The sequence below is a fragment of the Ambystoma mexicanum genome, chromosome 11, assembly GCF_040938575.1.
Source record: "Ambystoma mexicanum isolate Mex_15411 chromosome 11, UKY_AmexF1_1, whole genome shotgun sequence".
Classification (NCBI taxonomy): domain Eukaryota; kingdom Metazoa; phylum Chordata; class Amphibia; order Caudata; family Ambystomatidae; genus Ambystoma; species Ambystoma mexicanum.
Genome location: NC_090934.1, coordinates 911,522,211 through 911,541,512, shown reverse-complemented (window position 1 = coordinate 911,541,512; position 19,302 = coordinate 911,522,211). Strand labels below are relative to the sequence as shown.

The window sequence follows — 19,302 nt, the reverse complement described above, 5'->3', positions numbered from 1 at the left end:
TGCACATGCCAAACACCCTTCGAAGGAGTAAACCCGTTACAGAGAGTCCATCATAAGTCAATGTTCTTAATGTAACACATATCCAAAAGTATGTGTTCCTTAATAAACATGGCAACGACCCCTCCATTTGTGATGCTACTGCACAGAGGAGGAAACAGTTGTGAAAATAGTTGAAACGTGCATCCCTCTTTGAAACGATAGTGGGCCTCATTATAAGGGTGGCGCTCCCGTAATGAAGGGGGCCGGTACGGGACCGGCCGCCTTCCCATTGCGGGATCCGGATCGCACGCCTGGTAAAACCAGGCATGCTTCCCGGGTCCCGCGAGGGGAAGAGTGAGGCAATAACGGGCCAGATGTAATCTGCCCGTTATTATCACCCTCCCCATTCCCATTGAGCCCTATAGGGGCTCAATGGGAATGGGGATGGGTACCTGCAAGGAGGACTTACCGGGTCCTCCTATGTCGGAGTAACCCGGTAAGTCCCCATTGCAGGAACCCGGTAATGGAATCCGGAACGGAGGCAGCCATGGAGCTAATAGCTCCATGGCTATTTCCATTCTCGTATTGACCCCCAGTGTCTTCATAAGGTTAAGGGGATGTACTCAACTGCAAAGCAAGGCTGAAATATTCCATATTTCTGTGTTGTAAATGAAATAGCAGGTTATCAAGAGTGATAACCAATATAAAATGGTTTCAAACATTTAAGCAATCCCAAACTCAACAAGCACATGATTAGTTATTTTCAGTTGTAAGGGAAATGTAGTTAACAGTGAAAGCTTACAGAAAAAAAGAGAAACATAGCATTGGCTTGCTATTTACCATCACTTCAAAACAGTTACCTTACTTATGAAATTTGTTGATACAAAGTTTAAGAAAAAACACCTAACTATGCTACTCCATGTGCTGCCTGTTCACAAAATTGATTACGTGTTGAAAAATGTATCTATTGCTGCATTTGAAGTAATGATGCTCTTTCTCAAGATAATGTCACCATTATTAAATTAAGAAAAACACGGACCATTATAAAAGTGATATTTGAACCACATACATCTAAGTACTGTACATTGGTAAAATGAATACAAAAAGCTCTATTTCTGACTATTGAGTTATCAGTTATTATGTTTGAGTAGATGGTAGACTTTAAATAACAAAAAGATGTAATCCCGCACAAATATTGATTGCGGCATTTGTACATGCAATGTGCCTGTTACATCCCACAATAAAATCAGCCCTTGCTCAACATTCAGCCACATATTCAGTTTGGTATTGATATTTGAATGATATGAAATTGACTGTAGAATAGTAAGTCTTCATTTTATTGCGCAATTGTGTTGCAAGTAACTTGACAAGTGCCAAGGACGAGGTATCTCGTCCTTGGCACTTAAGGGGTTAATGAAGGAGAAAATGTTAGAAGGCTTTGCATGGTGAAATACTGAAATCACCAAAAAAGGCCTTGGCACTGGGGGGAAACCTTGACATTGTCAAATAGCCAAATCAACTAGGAGTATACTGGTACTCAAAAAAATATCATTATTAATACAAAAAGGTATTATTCATGGGAAAATGAAAGATTGGTTCCTTGTTGAAAGTAAAGGTTGACGCTTTCGTATTTTTAGTCATTTTGTGAGTTGATGTAGAATGTAAACACATTTGATTTATGTTGATAATGTTAACTTCAGAAACCAAATTGATTGCAAATACTGCATTAATCATCGTCAAATAAAGGAATCTAAAAATAATATTGATACAATGAATTAATTACCTTGAAGAATAAGAAAACATGGATGCAGTATGGCATTCCATGTGCCTCTAAATGGTACACACATTTGTTGGAAGTCTAGCAATGACTATGGAGGTCAACGTCACGCTTTTTCATGCACTTTACAATTGAAGGTATATGTTTTCCCCACTCTCCTCCATCCCTTGCCCCCTCTCTCTTGAGACGTACAATGAGACAGATATCCAGATTTGGGAACATACATTAAAAGGATCGTACCATGTTTTTAATTATTTATTTACAAATGGATAATGAACATGAAATGCACATTTTGGAATGATGTTACATTTTCCAATGTATTAAATGACTGAGGTGACAGTATTAATGCTTTTCCTTTTAAATACTGCAACTCACAATGGGATCGTGTTCATTTTCCCTCAGTGAACTGTTGGGAGAGGGTTCGATTCTGTGTCACCAGTTTCATCTGCCATTTTTAGAAGACGGTATAAAGAGCATTTCTTTGTTAAACATTGGATAAGTACAACTAGGTCCCTTTGTCTAGCTAACATGAAGCAGTGCTGACAATGTGCAAGTATAAGAATGCATATCCTCATGTTCATGTTTAGTTTATTGGTCATTGGCTGAGTGAGCTGCACTGCATCCTTATTGCAAATATGCAATAGTATTTTAACAATTCGTTAAAAAAACAGTAAGGGCATGTTTGTTTCAGCAATTTGTCATAAATTACAGCAGAACTCTCTAAAGTGTTTTGTTTAATTTGTCATGCTGCTGCAAGCATGCACTACATTTCATTCCATGCCTGATGCAAATTGATGTTACAGCCACGCCCCTCTTTTTCATTCCAGTCCTAATGTTGTTGTGAGGGCTGAAACGAATGCGAGTAACACTTGTGGCAATCGAGGTGCCCATGTCCTTCTTCCTCATCATAGTCATTACAATTACTGGTGGGGATGAGTGAGACTAGTGGAAATGAAGATTGACAGATGTACGTGAGGAAATCCTGGCCATCTGACAGATTATGGGATCCTGACTATGTATATGTTCTCCCCTTAACAGGAAAATGAAACTTGGAATGCTGGGAATTGCACTCTGGGAACCTGTCGTGGCAACAACATCGTCATCTTTGAGAAGGTGAAATGCCCAGAGGTGAAGCAATTAACCTGTGCAAACGGACTGGATCCCATCAAGATCACCAGTGACGATGGCTGCTGTTATCACTATGAATGTGAATGTAAGTTCTTCAGCCTAACAGCTGCCCCAGACAATATAGCCCTAAACATTTCTTCATCGTGTTCAGTAATGATAGCATAATATTAACATAACGTATGTGCATTTGATTAAAGCCTACGGTCTTACCAGAATTTCACAAGAAGAACATTGAGTATATATGGCATATAGAAGCTAGTTGAATGTCAATATTCTGGTTGATTTTCACACACAAGCAATTATTTTGAGGCGTATCTGGACAACAGTTTGAGCAAAGATTCACAAACCAGACCTTGGTAGGACAGAGTGAACTATCACAGACTTTTTCCAATGAGACGAATCCTGAGGTAGTGGCAATATCCCATGACTGAATAGCTGTCTACTGGCTTAGATCCACGATATTCTTCTTCTTCTCTCCAAAGGCAAGGACGAGGTAGGAGCTGATTGGTTAAGAGAATACAGGCTGTTAACGATGCTTGCTCTATATCAGCCAACCCACTTCAAATGCTGATGATGGAAAAAGTGTAAAAACTGTGCTCGTAAATGCTTTTTGCTCCATTGAATGCTAAGGCATCTGGCAGTGAAACTTATCGTGACCGGTGAACACCATGGATCAATAACGTGATTAAAAGGTGACACACAATACGGACCTCACTCCGTGTTTGGTGGTAGTTTGGTTGTAATTTCGCCAAATTACTGCCCAAATCATATACTGTAACTGCCACTTGGGATTATAAGTGGTGGGGTAGAGTGGTGTCATTCCCCATTTATACTCCATTGGGAATTTTGGGGGGAATTCCCCCCCTGCCGAATTACTGAGTGGTAGTTCTGCCAATATTTGGGTTGCTGGATGTAAATCCTCCAATTTTCTTCCAGAAATAGGCAGCATTATTACTCGGTAAATCCGCCAGTAGTAATTCCCCTAAAGCTTGTAATTTGGCAGTGCATGAAAAATCGAAGTTATACCGTTACAGCAAAAAAAATTGGTGGCAATGGAATAACCTCCACTTTTTTCCTGCACCACCAAACTCGGAATGCGGACCTAGTATTTATGCATGCAATATGAAGTCATCATTGTGTTCTCCAACTTCATACATTCTACGCTCTCTTTATGCCAGGTATGTGCTACGGGTGGGGGGATCCTCACTATACCACCTTTGATGGAACCTACTATACTTTCCTGGACAACTGTACTTACACCCTGGTGAAGCAGATCATTCCTCGTTATGGGAACTTCAGCATTCTCATTGACAACTACTTCTGTGGGGCAAGCGATGGAGTTTCCTGTCCACGTTCCCTTTACGTTTACTACGGCTCCGACGAGGTCATGCTGACCTGGATCGATTCTGATGGCAGGCAGGCTAACCAGGTGAGCTGTTCTCCCTTCTTCTTCAAAAGGATTCATATAGGAAAATGCTCGGCCTTAAACAGTGCTTTTAAAATATGTACACATGCACCTTGTCAAGAACACATTTAAGCAGAGGTCTTGCAAGCACCTTTCAATTAAAGAGACCGTTTAAGAAAACAGTCCAGGTATATTGGGCAGGAGTGAAAACTCAATGCTGAGCTTTGGGTCAATGCTTTTAGGTAGACAGATACAGTAGACCAAAAGGAAGAGGTCGAGTAGACCAAAAGGAAGAGGTCGAGGAGCACAGGGTGGTGCAAACTGGCATGGGTCAATATGCCACAAGGGCAAACAATAAAAAAGATAAGGACGAGGAAAAGCAAAACGAGCAAAGAATAGCAAACACAGAAACAACAGTGAGAATGTATGGAATCAACGTTTCAGGTAAACATTTAGCTAGGGATACAAATAGGGTTTTAACAATAGGCATGTGCTTTGCCCCTGCAGAGATTTTGATCTTGGTGCTACAAGAACAGATTTATTTAAACGAATTTGCAAGATTAGTTCAAAGAAGTAATTTTCAACCAGAGTGACAAGTGTCTATGCGCCCACTGTGCTAAAACTCCTAGTATTTTGACTATCATTTGTGCCAGTCCACTTGTCTGCTTTCAATAACTCTGAGTTAGTGGTAAACAGAGCAGTTGGTAGAGCCACTGATCATATGGAATCTAGTTCCTTTAATAATACATCCCTATTTTTCCACACATCATCGGCTGACCTGTGGATAGCTTCCATGAAAAATAGAGGCACAATCTATAGCATTACTGGCAGATAATGCTTCAAAACCAGTTAGATTGGAACTTAAGAGTTTCTAGAATACTAGAAGATGCCAAGATCACCATTTAAGTAGCAGCCAAGATGGTAACAGTTGTTGCTATGAATACTAAGCAATGATTAGAGAAGGCTTATCCACAACTACTGAATCTCAGTTTCTATGAAACTCTGCATACTAATCCTCATATATATTGCCTACCAAGGTAGACAAGAACATGAAGGTGCCACCAGGCATGATCAATACTGTTCCTATTGATTCTTTGTTTGATAAAACCATCACATATTTTGATAGATATTTTCAACCATTTGTTCCAAACCTGAGCAGTTATGTACATTATACCATACATGTACTTACCAAACTAGAGCATATTCCTTTGGAAAGGGAATATAACCATGTACCTTTGGATGTGATCCCCCATTATATATGAGTCATTCATGGAAACAGGTTGAAAGCGTGCTTCCACTTGCTAGCTGCAACATCCATACGCCACATGCAATGCTCAGAAATGGTCTTAGAAGTGCTAAAGGTCTGCCTACACAATAACACCTTTGTATTTAACCAAGACATGTTCAGGCAGATACAAGGCAGATTCAGAGGCGCCTTCATCAGCCCCTCCGTGTGCCAATCTTTTGTTTGGTTGGTGGAAGGAGAGCACATATTAGGATGAAACGCATTGTACGTTTGCCGGTATCCCGACAGTAATTCCATCAGGAACCAGTAAAGGGACCTACTGTTACCAGTGCCTGATATGCCAGAATTACCAGCATATTACAGGTGCCACCAATGGTAGGTAAATCCCCATTCCAGCGAGTCGTCAAGACTCCATGAGGGGATTGCTGGTATTACCGCCACTGGTAATGCCGGTGCCAGTAATAACGGCTGTTTTTTGCTGTTGTGGTGCCTGAGTGTCCTCCAGTTCTTGGGTGGAGGTAAATCAGGCAACCCCACTGGCAAACGATTACTCCGCCGGTAAATGTGATTACTGGCACATTAATTCTGGACTGGCAGAGTTGTAATGAGGCCCAATGTTTCCTAAAACCACTAGTGTTAACTCGGTAGGCTGTGCCCAAAGTTGTCATCATAAATAGCTCTAGCAAAGCATTGCTTACTGGGAGTTTATGAGAGGTAAGACACGTTTCTTAAATGACAGGGAGTTTAAAGAAGAGGCCTGCAATAAAGGTTATAGATTCGAACAAAGAGGTTATACCAGACTTGTGAGCAACAAGTGCTATGACAAAGCGATAGAGAAACCAAGACCATAGCGGCTCGCTGTGGTCAATATACCAAACATTAAAAGCAACACTGAGAGGAAATGACCTGAGGTCTAAGAAATCATTAGGATTTACCATAGTAAAACAAACGAATTTGACAGATAAGATCTATTCTGAAAATGTACAGGTCTACTTTGAGGTTGGAACTTGACATAGGGCATAGTATGGGTACAAACTCTACAGCGAATGTTTCCCAACTGCCTTCAACAAAAGAGTTCCTATTGCTCAGTCATTTCAAAGAGAGAGAACAAACCAATTTGCAGACATAAAACATTGACAGCGGAGGTCGTCTATACCTGTTACAAATGCAAATCCTGTTCAGTGTGTATAAACATGAAACAATTAACCTGTGGTTGTTTGAAGAACAGGAAATAGTGTATTACAAAGTTATTACCAGAACGACGATGTGTGTGTTTATGCCTTGTCCTGTCCATGTGGTTTGTCATACATTGGATCAAATATCTGTATGCCCAAGACAAGGATGTTACAGAATTTCAGAGCCATAAAGAAGAAAGACACACACTACCCAATTGTGGTGTATTTTGCAGAAAATCATAATAAAGACACATCATTATTACAATTCATTTCTATTGACCATGTGGTCATACCACCAAGAGGTGGACACTGGATTAGAATGCTTGGTAAACTGGAGGAATGGCACATCGCTGGGGTGAACACATCCCAGCTCAATGAGCACGACAGAGATAATAACTGCCTGTCATTATTGATAAAATGCAGCTCAATGTTTTAATGTATTTTCTAACCCTTTCTCCCTTGAAGGCATTAGGTGGCCCATGGACCCTGGCTATAAATCCAACTGGTTAAAAATAGGAATAAACCATCACTTGTATTCAGGGAGAGATATGCAAGTCACATAAAGCTCAATATTGTATCATTAAGGAGAATATTTACAGTTGGTGGCTCTCATACATTAGTGCTTTGTACATTGATATTGTGATACACTTACCATGATTGTGCATCATGCATATTTTGAAACAATTGTGGATACTAAGACCCTAAATGTTCCTTTTGATCTACCATCTAGCTTACACAATCTTATAAGGGTTAGAGTGTCACGCCAGATACAGCTAGACTAATTTATGTTTATGTTTATTGAATTTATATAGCGCTTACTAAACCCTTTATTGTATGCCACTGACTATCAGTTCAAAATTTCACTGGTTATAGAATGCCTAAGGATATAGTCTATGCATCACAAATTGGTGATGGCAGCTTAAACATGACTAATAAAAAGTAATTACTTTTTCATTAATTAACGTGTCGTATGTCTTAACACAAAACTTTTCACACAACCAAACAAAACAGATGATTCACCAATAAACAATTCAGTAATAAACAATTAAAACAAATCATGCGAATTTCATTTAAAATCACAGAAAAACACTGACAGCACCCTTGTGTACATCAACTATACTAAAAGATCAATACATTAGACGACAGAGCTTTTACGCTGGCCCATTACTCTATGACTCCCTCCTTTACAAAAATCACAGCAGGAATTCAGGAAAATGAACAAAACTAACCTTGTGCAGAAATACGCCAAACACATTATACCACAAGGTCTGACACCTGAACACAGGTAAAGGTGCTTCAAATGTTTCATTATCGTTTCATCTTTACATAACCTGCAGGCTCACCATTTTCATGGACCGCCCTGTTGTGGGGCCCCAATTTCAAGTTGTTCAGCTGGTTAAATTTGAATTGCATATAAATACTCCTGTTACACCTGTCACTAAAACGTTTTACATACTGCTGCGTAGACATCTAGAGTGGAACACTCTGATGCATTCTATGTCCAAGGCTTGGTAGTCTTAATTAAGAGCGTTGTTAAACAGGCCATGTAATAATTCTTTTTTCTTGCCATCTTTCAAAATGTGTTATTTATTTGATGTCCACTCACCGTGAGTACCGATATCCTGAATAATTAGGTGCTTTGGGGAATTGTATATATTCAGATAAAATACAAACCTCCTGAAAAAGTTATTAGGCCAGAATCTGACCAAACATATCGAATGGGTAGTCCTGAATAGAGATCAAAAATTGGTCTACAAAAATGTACCTGCAAGCAAGTAAACCAGGTGCTAACATTGTCAAGTCTAGTCTCAATCACAAACAAAACAGATGAGACCAATATTTGTTTGTAGGCATTGATTATTGAGCTAAAGAGAAACCTTTGATTGGAAGTCAGAGACCCTTAAAGCGTGCATTGTTCTTAGGGTGCCTGCTTGATGTATATTGTAAAGCTATTTAATATCAAAAAGGTTCCATGACAACACAAATGATGTATTATTTCCAAGGAAGCATTATCTAGTATCCATTATTTAAAAGCAATGTGTTCTCTGGCAGTAGAAAAACACATGATTCTTGAATTGTTGCATGTATCTACTAAGTGAGCTGCAGCGTAATCATTAAATGACATTCAGCTTCTCTGGTGATGAATGGGCATATGATCCAATAGACCTAAGTCACCAGCATAGGCCACAAAAGAAATATGATGATGTATTTATCCTACCTACTACACCCACATTGGCCACCTACAGGATGAACAACACAGGCACGAGAAAGTACTCCTGTTTTTACCCCCTTTGCATCCCAATGCTGTAAGTGTATAACTCTTGTACATCTTATGTAAATCTTACAAATGTAAGAGTTAGAACAGACAGGCGTTGGTCCACCATGTAACCTGTCTCCTCTGTGTAAACTATCTATTGACTAATCAAATGCCAATATAAAGGCCTTTCCAGCTAATGAAGACATTTAAAGAACATTGTGGTAGGTGGAAATAGAGTATCAAAAAACAGTTTTTCTCAATGGGATCTTAAAAACAAGCCCCAAATAAAATGTTGTCCAATTTGGTCCCAACATTTCCATTTGGCTTATATTAATGAACAACTGGTTTAGCAGGGACATCAAAAAGTCTGGAGTCTTTTTAAAAACAATATTGATCAGCTCTCATGGCCCAGGCACATGAGATGATATCAAATTAACTATCACTTTGCTAGCATCATCCACTGAAAATGCCCCTGGTCAGGTGTACTCTGGACTGACCATTGTATCATGATGTTTCATGTATCATCCCAAAAATGCTGATAATAATCTCTCCCAAACCTGTCCATGAATTGGGTTATGGTGGGACACATTTGACATAATGTCCGAATTATCTAACAGAGACCACCATATCTTGGAATCATGTTTCCCCCCAATACTTTGAGAAGGTTTTCTCATTGAAGCAGTAAATCCTTCTCTTTGTCCACCTTAAAGCCGATTCATGGAATTATCTGTGCAGACGGAAAAAAGGGTACTTGCACGAGCAAGTGCACGCAAATCTGACCTTCGTTGATTCATTGAACCGAATGCGCTGTACTTTCACTGGACTTGCATGGATTTTGCGCTAGCTATGCACGTCTGTGCGAGCCGTCGAGGGCCTTGCACAAGACTCCAAGCAGAAGGTGGGCGTGGCCTGCGCAGCGGGCTGGGAAGGGTGCAGAACACCAAAAATGGGGAAGAACTTGCGAAAAAGTCGGCATTCCAAGGGATGGCCTGCAGGCAGTCCCTTGCACACCCACTATTGCGCAGAATGCAACATATTCATGGATTTGATCGTGCAATGTCTCGGCTTGCAAATGGCCATGCAAGTCCTTCATACTGTAGGCTAGTGTAAGTACATTTGCGGGTAGGATTTTCTGCACGCAAGTGGGGGTGCATGTCGGATTTCGGGGTGCGTGTACTCAATCTGGGTTCAGATGTAACTTAGGGGGTGCCCCTTGTTTTTCTGAAGTTTCCTTTGTGACTGTTACTGGAGGGTAGCATGACTTTCATTCATTTGCTCTAATTCAATTATGGACCCTGTATCCAACTCCTAGTGCCAAGAGTAATTGTGAATACTAACACCGATTATAATATACAGTACGTGAACATGACCTTCTGTCCCAACTACATCTACATCTTGATTTGAGGAACCAAGCAAAGCTGGCCAAGCAGGGCCTTCGGAGGTGAGAGTACCAAATCAAAGCTTTTTTGGGGGGATACCTCTGCAGAAAAGGCCTTGTAATTTTATATTCCACCCAACTACATGTGTTATTAATACTATCTAAAGTACATCCATGTCCGCTAATTTCATTAACGAGCTGGTCAGAAAGCTTTACCAGTGATTTTTAAATGAGCTGTAAGGCTTGAAGGGAAGAAGGAGATGAAGTAGGTGACGTAGTTCCATCTTTTAAACCTTGTTCTCTGGAATCCAGAATTCTTGTATTTCCAAACAAGAAGCCATTTTTAGCTATGGACCCACCATACCTGGCTTTATTGACCACCAACCTCTCCTTCAACTCAACCTCCTCAGTGTTAGTTACTCCTACACAATCACCAAGTGAAATTATTCAATAATGTTTATTTCATTCTCAAGACTTACACATAAACTTAAGAGCACATTTTCATTTAATGTTTTGATGGTAAATCCATGCTCAAATCCAGTCTGCTCACTGTTCGGGAACTATTGAACAGACGTGGAGACATTGATAGTGAAGAACATATATGTGGTTGACTGGGCATATCTTATATAACGCAATTAATTGTGTTCCCAGCGTCGATAAAACAATGTCTTTGTTATTAAAAGGTGATCTGTTATCTTCGTGCTACCACTTGGTAATTTTAAAAGACTATTCACTTACTCAGACACTTTTTTGTATCAGGATGAGACAGCAACACTGCTACCCAAGAGCGAGAAGCCAGGCCTACTGTTAGAGATGTATTAATATCACAAGTTGACTTCAAGTGCACATTCTCTAATGAAATGAAGGATTTCTGGGGCAAATATTTTGATTCTTTTACTGGGCAGGTATTATTTGCTTCCTTTCCCAGTAAACAGAGGGATAGGATGGCAAACCAAGATTCTGCAAGGCTCTTAAATCCCTCCTCCACCAAAGAAAAAAGAACTGCATGTTATGAGATGGTGAATAATTTCTGAACACGGTACTCACTTGAACACCCCAGTGGCCCCGCAGTCAGACTGCACCTGGCGTAGAGGGACCGGGGACACAAAGCCTGTGTAACAACCTTTAAAAACAGTGGAAAAAACATAATCAAAGGAGCCAGAAAAAAAAAAAGTATCCAGAGGATTGGAATTCCTTTCATCCGCGAACTGGCCAGAAATACCCTGCGGATGCCGAGGCGCGAGCTGATAGGAGGAAGCACTGTTTTAGGCTGCGCAGAACATGTAACATCTATCACACTGTCTCAGCTGCATGCTCTGTAAGCCTTCTACTTCTAACCACATCCTCTGTCCCAACTGCTCGCTGCTGCAGTTTCATGCCCTGACACGTGGCAGTGATGTTTTTAACCATGTACCTGTAAAGCGTAGAACAACATCTCAGTTTCAGGCTCCTCTTGCCTCCAGCTTCTCACTACAACCACGCCGAAACTGCCTTGCTGCTGCGGCCCTTTATTTTCATTCCACTGAGTAGTGCCAGAGACCAATGGTTATGGGCCACACCATGCAAGTTCATTCACAACCTAGAGGGGCCCAGGCTTTTGAAATTAGCTCAAACGACCCTCAGGGATACATTCCTGGAAAAGCTATCGGCCACTATGTAAACATACCCTTCAGTAACAGCTACATTGGTACCAATAAATGTAATATGATTCAGTATTATCAGATCATGCTGTAACATGTGAATGCTCTACTATGTTAATTGATTTTTGAGGCATCTAACTGCATCTGAAGATTTACAGGGCAAGGTTGATGCAAAACCTGCAATTCTCTATGTGTTTCTTGTAGGCTTGGATGATGAGAGCAGTCCACAATCCTCAGATAGCCTGATGTTTTACCCTCCCCAGCTATGTTTAATTCTTTCAACGTACCGGAACATTCTGTATTTTTTCAGTTGTTCCTCAAATTGAGTCAACATAAACATACATGCCAGGTTGGAGCTTCCATTTAAAGTTGAACTTGATGCATAAGTAACTAGCAGAATTACCCGTCCGGATTTGCTTATCGTTTGATGTGCTTTTCACCCTGAAGTAAGCTGCACTGAGAATGGGTGTGTGTGGCTGGCTAACATACCCCAGAGCAGACATTGGGGAGAGGCGAGAGTTGGTGTGCTGCTGCATACTGGGGCCTTTGGTGCTCTCTCCCCACCTATCATCTCACCCTTGCGTGGCGCAGTTCATTGCGGTGCATTGCAGTGCAAATATCTTGGAAGCCATGCATCCTAGGGCATGGAGCTTGAGTTTTGTTCCTTGTGTCGGGACCGGTCATTCTACGACCACATTCATGTTTTGCGGATTTCAGGGAACCGTCTCATGTGTGAAGGTGCTGAAATCTGATGAAAGTGGTGGGGTGTCCAAATGTCATGTAGCTACTAATGTCTGGAGGGTCCTAACAGGTAACTATGCAACATTAGGTGCATATTGGTGAAACGTTGTGGAATTGTATAAGGAACAACGCTTCTCCAAGCCACAAACCCACAAACAAATTTTGACATGGGCTGAAATCTCGGGAATGGGGTGGGGTGGCCAAATGTCATGTAGCCAGAAATGTCTGCACGGTCCTGACAGGTAACTGTGCAAAATCTAGTGCAAATCAGTGAAACAGTGTGGAACTGTATGAGGAACAATGCTTCACTAAGCCACAAACCCACAAAAAAATGTTGACTTTAGGCTGAAATCCGGGGAAAGGGGTGGGGTGTCCAACTCTCATGTACCAGTAATGTCCGGAGGGTCCTAACCGTTAACTATGCAAACTTTGGGGCAGATTAGTGAAACGGTGTGGAATTGTATAAGGAATAATGCTTTGTCAAAAACCCACAAACGCATTTTGACTTTTGCTGAAATCTGGAGAAAGGGGTGTGGTGTCCATATTTCATGTAGTCAATAATGTCCGGATGGTCCTAACAGGCAAATATGCAAAATGTGGTACAGATTGGTGAAACATAAAGCACAATGCTTCGCCACAAATCCCACCACAAACAAACATATTTTGACTTTTATATATATATGGAAGATAGATTAAGATGTTATTGAGACAATGGGCCTCATTACACAGAAGGCGGAGAGGGTTAATGGCGCCGGTAGAGCTGCCAGTGCCGTTATCCCTCTACCGCCTCATTACGCGGTCAGCTCGCGGGTCCCGCAAAGGACGCCTGGTAAAACCAGGCATCCTTAGCGGGACCGGCAAGCAGACCAGGATGCTAACAACGGGCCCGTCATTAACGGGCCATTTTTAGCATCCTCCCCATTCACCTTGAGCCCTATGGGGGCTCAAATGGGAATGATGATGTACCGGGTCCGGGCTCCAGGAAAGGTAATTTCCAAGGCCGGAATGGGCCGGTAATTCCCCATTGCTGGAACCAGGACCCGGTACCCGGTTTGGGGTTAGCAATGCTGCTAAAAGTGGCATGGCTACCTCCATACTCGTAATGAGGCCCAATGTAAATATCAGTAAAGCTGGTGATGGATATTGAAGTTTTGTTTAGTATTAAAACACATCTCTGAAATGGGAAATCTAATCTGATTTATGTTTGTTGCGTTTACTACTGAAACAATTGTTTTCATTAAACACTTCAGGGTGGCGTTTGTTTAGGGGTTTGGGTTATATTGGCCTTTATCTGTGTTCATGGTTGAATCTATCCTTGAGAAAGTCTTACAAGGTTGAACGACAGCTGCAGCATCTTCTATGGCAACCATGTGGTGTCTAAGCGACCAGCCCATTCTTTCACGCCAATCTTCTCAGTGCATGAGTCTTTCGTTTGCTGTCATCTTAGTTTGGGGCCATGCAAAGTCAATCAGAAATACAGACGTAGAAATCATGAGCTCGGGCTGCTTTAAAAACAAAAGCACATTTACATTTGAAATCCATGTTCCAGTTTCAGAGGTTGTGGCCATCGACACAGGGGTTCGATGTATTTTAGAGACTGTCAACTATTTGCACCAGGCACTTGTCCAGAATGTTTTTGAACTGATCCTGAGGTATTTATCAGGCGTGTCTACTGTTCAAAGAGTTTCACATCATATTGACACGAATTTTGCACTCATAACTAGGCTTCAACCTGAAAGTCAACCACCCTTGCAGTCCAATTATATTTCTGTGAGAGTGGTGATGTGTTCTTAGCTAACAAAAGAGGCTAAGTGGGTTCTGTTGAAAATGTGTATGGTTATATGTACACATCATGTTACTCCAAATCATTGAAGGGGGAGATATAAAAATACTGTAGCCTGTCATCCTCAACGCATGGGCAATGGCGGCAGAAAATGTTTTTATAATGACTTGTCACATTCACAATAAGACTGTTGGTTCCACTTTGTTGTGTTATCTGTGCAGATAAAGTTCAACAATGAGTTGACGATCCCAAGCTTTACCAAAAATGGCATCACCGTTACCACGGATGGCATCGACATGACTGTTACAATTGCTGACATCAACGCCTACATTGTCTTCAGTGGCTTGCAGTTTTACGTGAAGCTCCCATTCAGCAAGTTCGGGTACAACACGGAAGGGCAGTGCGGTAAGTGTCAGAAGCCTGATAGCTGCACCCCCTAACATGGCTCCTCCTGGTGCCTTGTTTTGAATGTTGAATTTCTGCACTTATGATGCACGGTAGGCGAAGAACCAAGGCTGAAACACTGACATAGACATTCAAATTCAACGGATAGGAAATCGGGCTCAATGCCATCGATATTGAAATCCAAAAAGAATCCAAGCTTAGCTGGACGTATGTTTTCTTCATCAGTGTTTAATGCGCAATGGCATGCAGCAATTCATGAACACAATTCCTTACATGTAAAGATTGTGTTTTCCCTTCTGTCATTCAAGGATCACCAGATTTGATGGCTTGCTTGGATTTGCTCAGTATGCACAATTCCTTGGTGGTTTTCTTTCTAACAGAGCGATCACTCGGGAGTCTCCTTCTCAGCAGATCCTTCCAATCCACCGGACCCAAGAGATGCTTGGACTGCTCGCAGAACACAGGCTCAATTCCTTTTTGCATGAGTTTCATTTATCCTTTTTGGCCTAGATGCCAGTGTTCCCCCTTGCTTTCCTTATGGCCAGAGATATCCTCCTGCATAGAATGTAACGCTGCATGTCTCACTAACTAGTTTATTGATCGATAAGCCCTACTTAGGCCCAGGCCGATCTTGAAACAAACTATTTACACATAGGCACCTTCACGGCCACTAGTTGTCCAAGTAAATACTAGAATGTGTGTTTCCTGAAATATTATTCTAGTTGTGTTTCATCTACCTAGAAGGACTATCAGCAAGGTCATACTTGAGTTCTTCCTCCTTTCTGCCTTTCTAGGTACCTGCACCAACAATAGAATAGATGACTGTCGCATGCCCAACGGGACTGTTGTTGCCGACTGTTCGAAGATGGCACCTGAGTGGAAGGTCAACACGACGGGCCAGCTTTACTGCAAACAGACCACAATGCCTCCCAAAAACTGCACAGCAACTGCGCTCTGCCAAGTCATTCAGAGCAAGTACGTTGCGTGTGCTGCATGCCTAGGTTGGGAACCCAGGATGTATGGTACAGATATACGGCACAATTTAACACTGTCTCCTGAGTTTTTAAAATGATCGCTTTCCTCATTGCAGTATGCAAGGCCAATTTTCCTGCCTGTCTGTTTGGCTGTGTTTACGTTAGAACATTCAAGGGGAGCCACGTGGCTTACATTGTTTATTAATGGGGCTAGAGTGGGGAAACAAGGGGCCAAATAGAGATCGTATCATTGTGTGCAGTTTCATACTTGATGGTAATGGAGGGGATGAGTTCTGGCTGTCCCGGCTGGTAGTAATTCATCTCCGTTCTTGTGATACATGCAGAGTGTTTGCAGCCTGCCATGCCGTGGTGCCTTATAGAGACTACTATGAAGGCTGTGTTTTCGATGGCTGCCACGTGAGCAACGTGTCGGTGCAGTGTTCCAGCCTGGAGGCGTATGCCTCACGCTGTAGATCAAAGGGTGTCTGCATCGACTGGAGAAGCCAAGTGAAAGGCCAATGCCGTAAGTCTGTCAGAAGAATAACACCATTTTGTTTTCAATGTTCAAATACATTTTCGTATGATCTTGTTTCAGAAATACAAAACTACAGTCATGTTCATGCAGCCCCTGTTTTCTGTTCATAACCCAAGCCCGGGACCCTCCAATCCTGGCCTAGGTTAGGGACAGTCCCCATGGATAGCACCACCCCATCCCCTGGGCCCACAGGCAGGGTAGGGAGGAATTCTCCCAAGCCCGGCACCCTCCAATCCTGGCCTAGGTTAGGGACAGTCCCCATGGATAGCACCACCCCATCCCCTGGGCCCACAGGGTAGGGAGGAATTCTCCCAAGCCCGGGACCCTCCAATCTTGGCCTAGGTTAGGGACAGTCCCCATGGATAGCACCACCCCATTCCCTGGGCCCACAGGGTAGGGAGGAATTCTCGCAAGCCCGGGACCCTCCAATCCTGGCCTAGGTTAGGGACAGTCCCCATGGATAGCACCACCCCATTCCCTGGGCCCACAGGGTAGGGAGGAATTCTCCTGCCAAATAAAATCGCTATTAACAGGAGATGGGCTACACCCTGAGTTCTTAAATTACAGATGGACACAGACACCGGAGTGAATTGTATAGGGACCCCAAAGGGGTCCCCTCTTTATAAAAATACCTAAACTGCCTTTCCCTTTACAATTCCCTACGATTCCCCTGGTGTAAGCACCAACTAAATAGGGACTTGGTATGCCATCTCACCATTCCTTGGCAGGGTTGCGAGGACACTGAGTGGGACCCCGATGCAACAGACCCCTTACCTAAACTCAAGTACCACCCACATGGAGTGTGAGGTCAGAGGATGGCCTCTGTCGGTGTTCCCATCTCGTTAGGCGGCCTCAGGCAGACTGCCACACCACCCAGTGACCTCACGCTAGGGCACCCCCCTCTCTTATCTATTTAAAATCATTACATATACTTATCATCTTACCCCTACTTACCTTTTAAACCAACATACCATTTCCCTTCTATATAACCCCCATTCTACTTTTCCATACTTTAACATCCGAAAGCACCTCAAGACCTTCCTCTTCGCTTCTGCCTTTGCCCCTCTTCTCCCCTGTTGGTCTGTTCTCTCTCTCGGAACTGTGCACCTGGCCAACCTCTGTCCTTCAGGCACAGGTACCTGCTCACCCTGACACCCTCCTGCACTGCCTCTGGGCCACCCCTTGCACTGGGGTCTGTATCTGTACCCATACAGTCCCCCACCCACTTTTCTTCTGCACTTATCAGATATACCTTATCTGCTTAACCTAGCACTTACCATTTGCTGGCTGCACTACCACTGTTTATCGTCTTTATTTATTTATGTTACTTATGATTATTTATTTAGTTCTCTCCTCTGTTTCGCACTTTCTACCTCTCACCCCTTCCTTGCACTTTCCTCCTTTTCCCTTTCCCATGCACTTGCACGTTCTCAATTTCACTGGGCCTAGTAAGATTGTTGTTTTTGTTCTCCCCTGTTCACTTCACTTCACTTGGTCGCGCTCTGAAACACTTGTGTATGAGCGCGATATAAATAAAATATAATTTGTTTTCATCCTACTTAACATTTAATAATTAAATGCATACACATACATATAAACTTTAACATACAACAGCCCTCATTACAAGTCAGGCGTTAAGGGGTTAACGGCGCCATAAAGAGAGTTGGAGCCGTTAAACCCTTAACGCCTGATTACGTTAAAAATCCAACACGCAAAGGGACTTTGGAGCTAATTACGGCACCGTAATTTACGGTGCCGTAATTAGCGCCTTCCCCACTCCCATTATGCCCTATGGGGCAAAATGGGAATGGGTAAGGGCAAATGGTGAATGGGGAATTACCGCCCCCGCCAACTATGTGATGGGGCGGTAATTCCGCCATACACCATGCCGGAATCCGGCATGGACCATGGTGCTAATAGCACCATGGTCCACCGCCTGACTTGTAATGAGGGCCAACATATATACTACAAATAAACACTATGGCCCTCATTAGGACCCTGGCGGAGGACCATGGTGCAATTTGCACCATGGTCCATGGCGCTAAGCTGCCAACTCCGCCAAGGTCGTTGGCGGACTTACCGCCCCATGCCGACCTTAGCGGGGCGGTAAGTCCCCAATCCCCATTTTACCCTTCCCCATTCCCATTCTTGCCCCATAGGGTATAATGGGAGTGGGGAAGGCGTTAATTACGCCACCGTAAATTACGGTGGCGTAATTAACTACAAGTCCCGTAGCGCCATGGATTTTTCCGCCTGCAAAAAGCAGGCGTAAAAATCATCCATGGCGCTACGGGAACTCGTAGTCTGGCTGAGAGGTACGCCATGCACTACGCTGGCGTAAAACCCTCTCCGCCAGGGTCCTAATGAGGGCCTATGTCACAATGGGGTGCCTACTACAGTCAGTCACCCCATTCACAGTACCTTCCATGGATCTGTCTCTGGGGGTTCTGCGGGATTGGCTCCAGGGTTGGTTGCAGTGCTGTCTATGGCCTGGTTGTTTTTGTACCTTATTTATTTAGCCCTTGATTCCAAAGCTCTGCACAAAATTAGGCGGTGCAAATATACGAATAAAGTAACAGTTACATGAACTGTAAGATAACTGCATTGCCAGCAGAATACAATCAACACAAAGGAGACAAAATCAAGAGTAAAAGCAGTCTGCAAAAGATAAAGCAGGAGGCATTTCTTGAACTATTGATATTGATATTTTATTTCTATCGTGCTCATACACAAGTGTACACAACTGAATTAGGTTTCAACAAAAACTAATATTCAGAGCAAGGGAATTCCATATTTTGGGAGACAGAGGTGGAAAAGACTTAAAACAAGAAGATGCACATAGAAGAAGAGAAACCAAAAGCATCAAAAAGAGCACTAGG

At 42.6% G+C, this 19,302-nt stretch overlaps 1 protein-coding gene across 1 annotated transcript in view; it reads left to right on the top strand.

Moving 5' to 3' along the window:
• LOC138505068 (mucin-5AC-like) overlaps nt 1-19,302 on the top strand; it is a 160,365-nt gene that overhangs the window by 99,651 nt on the left and 41,412 nt on the right. Inside the window, exons 31-35 of the mRNA XM_069625391.1 lie at nt 2,795-2,969; nt 4,063-4,313; nt 14,731-14,914; nt 15,709-15,889; nt 16,233-16,411. Coding sequence (XP_069481492.1) covers nt 2,795-2,969; nt 4,063-4,313; nt 14,731-14,914; nt 15,709-15,889; nt 16,233-16,411 — 970 coding nt within the window. The remainder of the gene's footprint in view (nt 1-2,794; nt 2,970-4,062; nt 4,314-14,730; nt 14,915-15,708; nt 15,890-16,232; nt 16,412-19,302) is intronic.